The sequence below is a fragment of the Sinocyclocheilus rhinocerous genome, unplaced genomic scaffold (genome assembly GCF_001515625.1).
Source record: "Sinocyclocheilus rhinocerous isolate Xijiao unplaced genomic scaffold, SAMN03320098_v1.1 scaffold1222, whole genome shotgun sequence".
NCBI lineage: Eukaryota > Metazoa > Chordata > Actinopteri > Cypriniformes > Cyprinidae > Sinocyclocheilus > Sinocyclocheilus rhinocerous.
The window spans coordinates 424,460-437,120 of NW_015640234.1; the positions used below are offsets into that span (position 1 = coordinate 424,460).

Genomic DNA, 12,661 nt, shown 5'->3' on the forward strand with positions numbered 1-12,661 from the left:
TGCTGACACACCAGTAGAATTGCTGTTAGTGTTGTAAAGCACAGCATCCCCAATTTGGTTGCTAAGAGTTTTTTGTTCACAATGGTTCCACTGCAAAGCGAATGGTAGAGTTGCCATTCTGTTTCCTGAAGTCATCTTCTGAATGCCAGGAAACATCTGACTTTGAACGGAAGCAGCATAAAGACAAGAACTTGTTCCAAAACCTACTGAGCTGCCTTACTGTTTAGCTGGAACTTTCTATGCAGACTGATTTTGTGGACTGAACAGTTTTTCCAGATAAAAATTGTGATTGCAGTGTACATTTCATATTGTCAATTTCATAAAACTCATAGTGATTATATCAATATGACTATGAAATAAGTTTTATTATTGTTAATATGGTTATTATTACAATTAAACATTAAAACACGAAATTGATTACTATAGTAAATAATGCTGTTTTTATGGAAGCCCGTTTCCGCCACTGAATAAAAAATAAAAAAAGGTAATTGCGAGTTTATATCTCGCAATTCTGACTTTATAACACACAATTGCAAGTTATAAAGTCAGAATTGCGTGATATAACGTTTTTTCTCGCAATTGTGAGTTTATATCTTGCAATTCTGACTTTATAACACACAATTGCGTGTCAGAATTGCGTGATATAACGTTTTTTCTCGCAATTGTGAGTTTATATCTCACAATTCTGACTTTATAACACACAATTGCAAGTTATAAAGTCAGAATTGCGTGATATAACGTTTTTTTCTCGCAATTGCGAGTTTATATCTCGCAATTCTGACTTTATAACACACAATTGCAAGTTATAAAGTCAGAATTGCGTGATATAACGTTTTTTCTCGCAATTGAGAGTTTATATCTCACAATTCTGACTTTATAACACACAATTGCGTGTCAGAATTGTGAGATAAAAAGTCTCAATTACCTCGTTTTATTTTTTATTCAGTGGCGGAAACGGGCTTCCATATCCATATGGTTTACTGTAAAATAAAATTAAATAAAATAATAAACCATTATCAAACATTAACCCATCAAACTTTTACTTTGGTGGAAAACTGCAGAGAGCCCCTTAAATCAAAAGGGACAAATCTTAATTTTTATGGTATACTGCAGTGTTTATTTTATGATTTACCTGTCTGCAGGATTACTTTTTTTATTTAATTTAAAGCAACCTGTCAATCGCAAGCGACTGCAGCAATTAGCAAACGACAACGATCCAATCAATTCCCAAAGAACATAATCAAGCCCCGCCCAAACTTTTTTCTTGTTTGAGAAGTAACAAAGATGGTCAGAACTTCCATTTCATGCTGACTTTAAAGCTTCTCCTTTGTTGACTGGAGCAGGTTCATAAATGTTTTATAAGCGACTAAAAACACTCATCATAACTTCACTCTGAAATGTGCAATGTATATTTATGTAATTAAACTGCAGCCTTTGTGATTTGACAACTGCACAAAACCATATCACGATTCTGAGTTCATTTTGATGAATCGTTCAGCCCTACTGTGCATCACACAAACACTGCTGCTTATGTGAAGTGCATACACTTGGATTTGGAGAGTTTGACATTAGCATGTCGCTAAGCTAACAGCATGATACGCTACATGTGTGTGCAATGCATACGAATGCATACAACACGCACATATTACAAAAAAGAGATTTTACTATTTTCAGCAAAATATGAGTGAAATGAAATCCAAGAATATTTAGAATCTCGTCCACCATCTTGGATGCATTTTTCATAGAGCTCACCGCAATGCATTCTGGGAATGCATAAGGAACTTAGTTTGGGCTTTAATTCTGTCTAGTTAGGCAGTTAACTAGGTTTTGGAACAAAGCTGTCAGTCACCTGACTGTTTTTCTACCTCTATATGTGTCAGAAAAGAAATTGATGAGAAAATGAAGATTTTGAGGGATTTATTCCCAAATAAATGGGCATTTATAAACTCTTCATTAAATGATTATATGGCTATATCAAGCATATGGCTAAGAACCCTCTTATTTTCTCTCTCTCGCTCTCTGACCTGGTGACAAATTCAGATAAAGTCATCAATACCATAAGACCAAGAACGTAAATGTCCAACTCATTGCCACTGCAGGATCCTGCTCAAACAGGAAACGTGAAACCTAAGGCAAGTGCTCTTCCTGTGGTTGAGTCAGTCAGGATTTAAAGTGACAAGAAAAAAAAAAAAATGCTCAGAGTTACTGTCAGTCTGCAGATACAGCATGATGGAAAACCGTGGACACTAGAAGGTCTATTAAAGCTACTGTAATGTGAGTTCTCTGAGTGTGTGTGTGTGTGTGTGTGTGTTGGGGGGTTATTGTATATTGCAGGAGGAGCAGCACGGATCATCTTTATCTGGCTGTGCCGCATAGTCCATCTGCCGTACGATCTCGGCAAAGAGTTCATCCACCATGGTCTTGCTCTTGGCAGACGTCTCGATGAATGGACAGCCCCACTCCTCGGCCAGCGCCTGTCCCTCCCTCACAGACACCTCTCGCTCGCCCTCCAGATCCACCTTATTCCCCACCAGGATCACAGGGACCTTCTCATACCTGAAAACACATGTACAGTTTCTCTCAGAACAATCAAACCGCATTTATGCAAACCAATTCTTGTGAACAAGAAGTAGACATTAGCATCCTTTTAAAGAGTACTTATTTAAAGAAATGATATACTTTAAAATAACTTCTTTAGTTTAAAGCGTGATAGATGGTTTGCCAATGATTTGAAATGTACATTAAAGTAAAGCCCTTAGGTGTGTCATGAAAGTTTCCTTAATTTCATTAATATATTATCTGCAATATATCGTTTTAAAAAATATACTTTTATTTGAAGTACACTAGTTGAAGTTTATTTGAAGTACACTTTATTTGAAGTGCACAGTGCAAGGGCATTTACTTTAGGATGCATCCCAGTAGCTTAAAGTCTACATGAAACACATTCAACATGCTTTTAACTTCCATGTGTTATGTATGTATGAGTGAAACAATATTTGAAAGGAAATTGATTTTATCTTGATTTTATCCATCAGGATTTGAATGGCTCATGGATATGTCAGAGTATGATATTACTGTACTAGGAAATATCATTTTTGTACACATGCACAACAAAATCATTTTAAAGAAGGAAAAATTATATAACATTTTACTTGTTTACCATATTGCCTGTCTTCATAAAATGTGTGTCTTTAATCATTTTATTTTCAAATACACACCATCATTCAAAATTGTAGGGCAAGTAAGATTTTTTTTTAAAGAAATTGATACTGTTAAGCCTCGTACACATCGGGACGATTATCGCGTGCGCTTATCGCCGACGTTTTTCGACGCGTCTTTTGTGTTCATACCCAAGCGCTTTTCGCAGGCGATGAGCCGAGTGAACGTGCAAATTCACTCCCTGACATTAGATGGCGCTTAATGAAAAACAGAAATACCCCGGTACACATCGAATCCTATTTAATCTGCAATTCCTCTCCATAACAACTCCCTCTTATCGAGATTTTTGTAGTCGCTGTCGCGTTTGTCTACTTACTTCCTCTTCGTCGTTAGGTCGCTCGGCAAAATCGTTTTGTGCTTGGGCGCCACAAAGTCGTGTTTTACTGTAACTTCAGCAGATCCAGGCACGTGAACAAAAGCGGCAATCTCATTAGTCGGCCAGTTTTTAACACGGCGCGTCAAACCAAAAAAACGAGCCCGAGGCGTTTTTAAAAAAATTACGCTTTTACACCTCGCGTTTTGCCAAGTAGGTATAACTGCAGACCGGAGATCTCCAAAATGGTGCGTGAACTCCAAAAGTGGGCAGAACCTCCAAAATGGGGTGGAGTCTCCTCGCGCAAATACTTTCACCATTGGCTCTGGCTCCAGCCAATTGTTATTGACTTACATTTCAAAATAAAACTTTATAAATGTAACATTGTTTCTAGTTCATCTAAAATAAAATATGCTATATAAGTAAATATGGGCTGCAGTTATACCCTTCTCCGTTTTGCGCGTCGGTGTGCACACTCACATTGGCGCCCTTTGTTTAGTCACGAGGCGTTAAACGTCGGCGATAATCGCGCGCGATATTCGTCCCGGTGTGAACAAGCCTTTATTCAGCAAGGATGCATTAAATTGATCAAAAGTGACAAAAATATGAAGCAGCACAACTGTTTTCAGTATTGATAATCAGAAATGTTTCTTGAGCACCAAATCAGCATATTAGCATGATTTCTGAAGGATCATGTGACACTGAAGACTGGAGTAATGATGCTGAAAATTCAGCTTTGCATCACAGGAATAAATTACATCTTACAATATATTAACATAGAAAGCAGTTATTTTAAATTGTAATAATATATTACTGTTTTCACTGTATTATTTTAACAAATGTAGCCTTGATAACAAAAGAGACATTAAGAACATTAAAAACAAAAGACTTATTGACTCCAAGGTTTCAAACAGTTGTGTAATCGACTATATTCACAATATAGCCTATCATGGCCTCACCTTTTTAATTATCTCAACTGTATCAAAATGGATCGCTGTGATTATACTATTTTCTCACGGCAGACACACAATACATCCTGCACCTCTGTCTGAATTCTCACAGTGCAGTCTTCCTCTAGGCGAAAGACAACCACTAATCATGGCCAAGGGAGGATGAGGAGGGTGGGGATACTGAAGCCACGCCCCCTGCAAACACACCCTGTTATTAACCAACCACAAATGACATCACCATTTCAAAGTTCTTCCAGAAGGACAGTGTGCTGTCACAATTTGTGGGTCATGAACATAGACTGTATAAAAACATGGACGTAGTGTCCGTGACGTCACCCGTAGATTTCCGAAGAGCGTTTTTGAAGCTCAAAAGTGGGCGGAGGCGGCCGTCGCCATCTTGGCAGCTCCCGGATAATCGAAAATGGGCAAAAAGGCGGAAGCTTAATATAATTTAAACTGATGAGTTATAAAAAAATTCACCCCCTCGAGTCACAGTTGTCATCAAGGGCAAAATTAGCTATATAGACCAAAATAATTTTTTGAACCAGGCTGTAAACATGTTTTTTTTCTGCTGTAAAGTTGGGCATTTTAACATGGGGAGTCTATGGGATTGACTCCCTTTTGCAGCCAGCCTCTAGCGGCCAGTTGATGAATTACAGTTTAAGTCACTTCCTTGTTGGCTTCACCAGAGAGAGGGGAGGTTGCCGCTTGGTCATGAACCAAAAATGGGTCACATGTCTGTACGGTACCATTTTAGTAACATTTAGTGTTGCTTGACTGCAAAACTGGCCACCACAATGCTTGGGTGTTTTGGTCAGTATCAAGGGGGTTGCTATGTGGTTCCTACGGTTATATCTGGCCCAAGTCAAAAATTCCAACCTCTGGTCTCTAAATATCATGCTGGTTTTATCATCCACGAGCTGCATTATCTGAAGTATCACTCAAGTTTGTAGTTCCTGCGGGATGAGTTACATGCTGTGGTTGGTTGAAATCCCTAACCATGGATAACCTAACAGTACAAAAATGCAGATTTGAACAGTAAAAGAGTGTCAAACTTTATTGGTTACCAATATACTGGTATTACCGTATTGGCCCGAATATAAGACGACCCTGATTATAAGACGACCCCCCCCTTTTTCCAGATGTACCTTTTGTATATATGGTGAAAAACTGTAATTAATCTAACAGCAATCAAATCAACAAAAGAGCAACAATATGTGAGTGCTGTGACAAGTCCCAGTTAGTCGAAAAGTATACATAGAATTTTTTTTTTTTTAAATAAATAGAAAAAAATGTATAGAATAGGAATAGAAGGTGCTAGTATTAATTTAGCCATTCTTCTTAGCGTATTCGTATCAGTGGTTTAGTTACATCTTATGTTGTTAAATTACTGTTTATTGCATTGTTATTATCATGCGATTTTTTACAGTATGAATATGAGCAATAATAACAGTTACACTTGCTATTAGAATCACCTGTTTTAGTCATTCATTTCTGTAAATGGCACTAAACCCTTCTCTGCTCTTTGACTACCTGCGTCTCATTCATCCTTCAACAAGAACAAACAGCGCTGTGACAGACGTCTCTTACTCCCACGATCTCCTCCTCATTATGCATCGCTTTTACTGTGTGAAATATTTATGCCATTCAATTATTCAATATTTTCTGAATGCAGAAACATCCTTCTGCGTGAGAGTGAAGATCTAGATTATTTGCGTGGGAGGAGATGTTGTTTGCAGGGCTGTATATGTATTTCTGGTTCAGAGTGACTGTGAGGTTAGTGGGAGTTACACCACAGTTTAGGGCTGAGTTACAAACTGATACGAAGGATAAAAGTTGTTTTTTTTCCACCCCAATTATTTTGCTTATTATAATCTTTATTTCACCAACTGTCCCTAATAAGTAAAGCTCCTAATGGAGATGGATTGCTCCTGCATTTTATTTGTGAGCCAATCCTAAAGCATACTAATGGAATCCAGAAAGAATCTAAGGATCTAATATGAAAATTCCTGTTTTTCAGTGGGATCTTAATAGATCCTTAGGGAATTCTTAAATGATTAGAATATGATCGAATTCTATTAGCAATTTTTTGTGCCACTTGTTGCTTACATTTTATTTTCAATGGCACTGAATGCAGTCAAACAAGCTCTGATTTAAAAGCCCCATGAAAAAGTCTCATTTGTATCTAGTCTGTATTTTCTGTATAATACTCAGGAAGTCTTGAATAACAAAAGAATTGTTTTTAAGAACAAGTTACAACTGCTGTAATACATCCCAACAATTTATAAACTTCCACATTTGCTTTCCCGAAAGCACTAACTCTCCTCCTACAGGCCAAAAACCAACCTCAAATTATAAAAACCAAGGACAAAACTTTTTACTTCTAGTATCTAAACATTAAAGATAAAACATGTTTGTAAAATGCATTTATAAAAAAAAACACACAAAATAAAGTTATCAAATTGCATTTCAGACATAAAAGAAAAAATGTTTGCAATTTTTTGAACATGCCCACAACAAAGTGAATTTCCTATTTTTGAAAGATAGACAGATAGATAGAAAGATAGATAAAAAGATAATTTCAGGGTGTTTTGAATGCTCAAATGATTTTGATTAATTCAAGCCTTCCAGATCTCTAAATTACAGCTACTTGCAATTGCACTTGACTAGAAACCAGAAACTATGATTTTAATAATGATAATAATAATTATTCTATTTTAATAATTATTTTATGGACTACTTTTATTGCTATGGTGGTATAAGGGGAGGGATATTCAGACATGAATACATGAATAAATGCATACACACACACAAATATATATATATATATATATATAAACTCTGAAGCCTCCAAATGCAAGTTTTTCCCTCCTGGGAAAATGCTCTTAATATATATATATTTATATAATATAGGAAATATTCACTTTATTGTTTTGGGCGTGTTAAAAAAAAAAAAAAAGTTAAATGTTTTTTATGTGTGAAATGCAATTTGATCACTTTATTTTGTGTGGGTTTTTTTCCCTATAAATGCATTTTACAAATGTTTATGAAGAGCATTTTCCCAGGAGTCATTCTATCTGTTGTGGGCCTGTTCAAAGAATTGCAGAGAGAAAGAAAGAAAGAAAGAAAGAAACTTTGACATTTGGAAGCTTCAAAGCTCATATATATGGACTAAAAGCCACAAGACCGCTGTTTTAATTTCATTAAAGTCTTCACTATGTTTCCTAAATACATGAGAGCAGCGTTTGAACTGTGGATCAGGTTTAGAGTAGCAATGAAGAGCATCGCATCACTTGAGCATGAATCGTTCATGCAGACAGCAGTGTTTGAACACTGGATGCGGCGCAACAGGCCTGTAGCAGAGGCCCCGCTGCACTCACGGGCCAGTCCTGAGCACAGATGCGTTCAGACTATGCTCCTCGTATGCAAACACATGTCATCATTCGCAAAGCCCCGGCTCGGTCATAGGTCTCATCTCACCTCTTGACTCGGATGATCTGGTCTCTCATGGGCTTGATGTCCTGGAAGCTCTGCTGGTTCACCAGACTGTAGACCAGAATGAAGCCCTAGTACATCAAATCAGCACTGCACAAATCCTTACACTCATCACCAGCTCCCTCAATACACACTGTATGCCACTTTCTGATTCTTTTACGTCATGACGTAATTAGGTCATCATCTGCTAGTTTCTTGAAACAGTGTGGCCTTTTTTTATATTTCTATTTATGAGGTTTAGTTTGATGATTCTATTTATGAGTAGGCCCACTATGGAAGATGTTTCCGCCACAGAATCAATAATTAAAACGTAATTTATTATTAAATTATGTTCGTCCTTTTTGTGTGTTTTTCCTCGTTTGTTTCATGTGAAATTTTCTGTAGATGATCCTTAATTTTGTCCATTTCTGTTGCGAACCCGTTGTTTCAAGCAGTTCGTTCGAAGGAATCAGTTCAAGAATGATTCACTGATTCTTTTACGTCATGACGTAATTAGGTCATCATCTGCTAGTTTCTTGAAACAGTGTGGCCTTTTTTTATATTTCTATTTATGAGGTTTAGTTTGATGATTCTATTTATGAGTAGGCCTACTATGGAAGTTGTTTCCGCCACAGAATCAATAATTAAAAACGTAATTTTTTCCCCCACAACCCAGAATTGTGAGATATAAACTCAAAACTGTAAGCTATATACTCTGAATTCTGACTCTCGCAACAAAATACAATGCAATTCTGAGCTTATTTCTTATAATTCAACAAAAAGTCAGAATTGGGAGAAAAAAAGCTAATATTGTGAAATAAAAAAATGTGGCAGAAACATTGCTTTCGCTCAACATGCTTATCAATTGTTCTTGTTTTATCTAGCTAAACTATTTGTTTTGTGCCTTTATTATTAAAACATATTTACAATTGTATTTATTCTAATTTATCTTATTTATTCAGCTTATGTTATTATTAAATTAAATTATTATTAATTATTATTATTAAATTATGTTCGTCCTTTTTGTGTGTTTTTCCTCTTGTTTGTTTCATGTGAAATTTTCTGTAGATGATCCTTAATTTTGTCCATTTCTGTTTCTTATAGTATTATGGGTAACAGTATGGGTACGTTACAATAACTCAATAGGCCTATAACCTTTTTCAGTCTTATTAATTCATATACTTCATGCATCCCCGTTGCGTTTAATGCCGCCATGATTGTAATGTACATTAAACAATACAAACATTCACTTCATGCTGAAAAGGTTCAATGAGTCGGAGTTGTTGACTCGAAAACCGCTTGAATTGATTCAGTCCAATGTGTAAATCGCTCCCTGTTGTGAAACGGTTTAAATGATTCATTTAAAAGATCCGACTCAATAGGGCCATTCACTCACGAACCGAAAATTTTTTAACGCCTCTTCCATCTCGGCTTCCGTACAAAAGGCGAAGGCAGACGCTCTCGTCGGTTAACGGATCCTCGAGGTGTCCAATAGCCGGCCGGCTGCCTGAAACCGCGTCCACGACACCGAACAGTTTCCGCTTGAGTCAAAACTAGCCGGTTGTCATTGACGTAAGGAAATGTTTGGGCGACAAAAAAACCCTATAGCGGCGGCTGCGCGAGAATGCATGTTGTTGCTATGGAAACACGCAGTATTCACTCGGAAAAACATTAGTGACCCGGTTAGTGCTGTAGTTTTGTTTTTCATGGCATCTGTTTGCCTTCTGAACATATGTAATATAAAATGTCATTGTGTGTCCAATTATAATGATAATAAAATAGGGAACCATTTCAGTTTTTTATTGGGTTATTACCATAGACTGTATAAAAACAGGTTATTACATCCAAAAAAAACAAACAAACAGGTTATTCAAACTAAAAGTGCAAACACATGTGATCATGATCTCAGAGCATGGTGAGTTAAACAGTCAATAGTTCATTAGATTCAACATTTTCTTTATGAATGCTGTCAATTTATAATAGCATAGGAATAATGTGTATACCAAGTGTATAATGTACATTCATAAAATAAAGTAACGGACTGTTATTAGGCTAAGTATAAGTAAGTAGATACAAACGAGCTGGGCAATGTGCCACATCAGTTTTCCCAGCCGCCCCGGTGGCCAGTGAAACACTAAAACAATACAAACATACACTCAGAACCAAAAAAGCACAATACACCCAAAAACAACTGACAATAATTGAGAAGTCAGTGAACACAAACCAATTTTGGGAAAATTGGAACAATCTGAAAAAAACTGATCATGAAGAATTGGCAATACAAAATGGAGAAATATGGGAAAGTCATTTCCAAACATTGTTTAATAAAGTACAAACAGACACAAACTGTAAGCAAAATCAAACAATCAACAGTGAGACACAAAACAATACAAACATACACTCAGAACCAAAAAAGCACAATACACCCAAAAACAACTGACAATAATTGAGAAGTCGGTGAACGCAAACCAATTTTGGGAAAATTGGAACAATCTGAAAAAAACTGATCATGAAGAACTGGCAATACAAAATGGAGAAATATGGGAAAGTAATTTCCAAACATTGTTTAATGAAGTACAAACAGACACAAACTGTAAGCAAAATCAAACAATCAACCAACTGGAAAAACTAGAATTAGCAATCAAAGATAACCAAAACCCATTAGATTTCCCAATAACTGATAAAGAACTTAAAGAAAAAATCAAAAACCTCCAACTCAAAAAAGCATCTGGACCTGATGGGATATTAAACGAAATGATAAAACACACAAGCAGTAAATTCCAATTGGCCATTCTAAAACTATTCAATGTGCTTCTGAGTGTAGGTTACTTCCCTGACATCTGGAATCAAGGCTTGATAACACCAATCTTTAAAAACGGAGATAAATTTGATCCTAACAACTACAGAGGCATCTGTGTGAGCAGCAACCTGGGAAAGTTATTCTGTAGCATAATAAATGCTCGACTATTAGACTTCATCACCACACACAATGTACTGAGCAGAAGCCAAATCGGATTTTTACCAAATTACCGTACATCTGATCACATCTATACATTACATACTCTAATTGAAAAACATGTTAACCAAGATAAAGGTAAAATATATGCATGCTTTATTGACTTTAAAAAAGCTTTTGACTCAATTTGGCACCAAGGACTATTCTACAAACTTATTGAAAGTAGCATAGGAGGTAAAACCTATGACCTTATCAAACCAATGTACACTGAAAGTAAATGTGGCGTAAAAATCAGAACCAAGCGTAAGAGGTATCTTTCCCAAGAGCGTGGAGTGAGACAGGGCTGCTGCTTAAGCCCAATGTTATTTAACATCTACATCAATGAACTGGCGAGCAGTCTGGAGCGATCTGCATGTCTAATCCCTTATTTTATTTTTATTTCTAGTTTATATACTTACATTAGTAATTCATTTTGCACTACATGCTTAGTACTTTTTATATATTATTATTATTATTACTATTATTATTATTATTTTTCTTTCTGTTAATACATATGTGTACTATTTGTAAGCAGTCCAGCTGCAATTGCTTTGGCAATACAAATGTATAATTTTTGTCATGCCAATAAAGCACTCTTAAATTGAAATTGAAATTGAGAGAGAGAGAGAGAGAGCAGCTGCTGCAACACTGCTGCGGTCCGGCGTCCAACATCCACTAAACACACTGCAGTGTCTGTAGTCTGATGAGCAGAGCCTTTACAAACTGCCATCTGACGTTTCTCAAGTACAAATGAAATATAACATGTATTTGAACACAGTAGGAAAGATTTAGGCCTATTGTTAAATAGCTGCAGTTTTTCATTAAAGTACACAATGAGGTCTAAATGTCTGAGACCACATTGCAAATAGATTTTCCCATTTAAACCCAGAAATGAACAGTTTTTGGGATTTTGAAAAAAATATATATAAAAGTAATAATATAGTATTTGATATAGCTAATATTTGCACTTTTTCTAAATCACCAATTAAATATAAATACATTTTTTATATATTGAGTGCTGCTGCCATTAAAGCAAAAAAGTGCTTTTTTTTTAGAAATTGTAAAATTAATGGTATTTTGGATAATATAACATTATAATATAGTTAATAGAATTTTGTATAAAATTAGAAAAAATGCAAAACCGAAGCATTTTATTCAGCGGTCTCAGACTTTTAAATATTTCTAACTCAATATTGTTGACAATGAAAATTTTCATTCATGTGTATTATATTAGCAATGGGTCCGTATTCTGTGCTTTACTTTAAGATGATCTGTTGAAGAAAACAGAAAGAGAAAGATCATTTGCAGAGCTCATCCTCCTCCACTAATGCTTTAATAAAACATATTACAGACCAAAGCCAATGTGTCCTTTGTGAACATCACATGTACACAGAACATAAAAAATAGATACATAACATGGTGTCTGAAATCAAATTAACTATAATATTTATTAATAAAAGTTGTTAGCAGCAAGTCATTTGAACCATGATATTTAAAGGGTCATGAAACCCCAGACTACTTTTTCTGAGATTTTAGCAGATGTGTTTGTGTTGCACATCATAGAAGACAATGTTAGCATCCGATCATTTTAACTGTTGGAGAAAACTGGTTAATTTTAAGCTTTTTTGCTCTATTTTCATCTTCCGGGTTTAAAATCTACATCGTGTTGACGTCACAATGTGACGTGGCAATGGACTATAGTACATCGAT

At 35.8% G+C, this 12,661-nt stretch overlaps 2 protein-coding genes across 2 annotated transcripts in view; both read right to left on the reverse strand.

Annotated features, from left to right (window-relative positions):
* Window positions 1-953: 953 nt before the first annotated feature.
* On the reverse strand, window positions 954-9,171 carry rap2aa (RAP2A, member of RAS oncogene family a). Its single transcript, XM_016568613.1, has 3 exons — window positions 9,139-9,171; window positions 7,963-8,048; window positions 954-2,556 (listed from the first exon to the last, which is right to left on the reverse strand). The coding sequence occupies exons 1-3, from the start codon at window positions 9,169-9,171 to the stop codon at window positions 2,319-2,321; spliced, it is 357 nt and encodes a 118-aa protein (XP_016424099.1). The 3' UTR covers window positions 954-2,318.
* A 2,932-nt stretch (window positions 9,172-12,103) lies between these two features.
* Window positions 12,104-12,661, reverse strand: part of LOC107752603 (muscleblind-like protein 2) — an 8,606-nt gene continuing 8,048 nt past the window's right edge. The window contains exon 7 of the mRNA XM_016568614.1: window positions 12,104-12,222. Coding sequence (XP_016424100.1) covers window positions 12,208-12,222 — 15 coding nt within the window. The 3' untranslated portion in view covers window positions 12,104-12,207. The remainder of the gene's footprint in view (window positions 12,223-12,661) is intronic.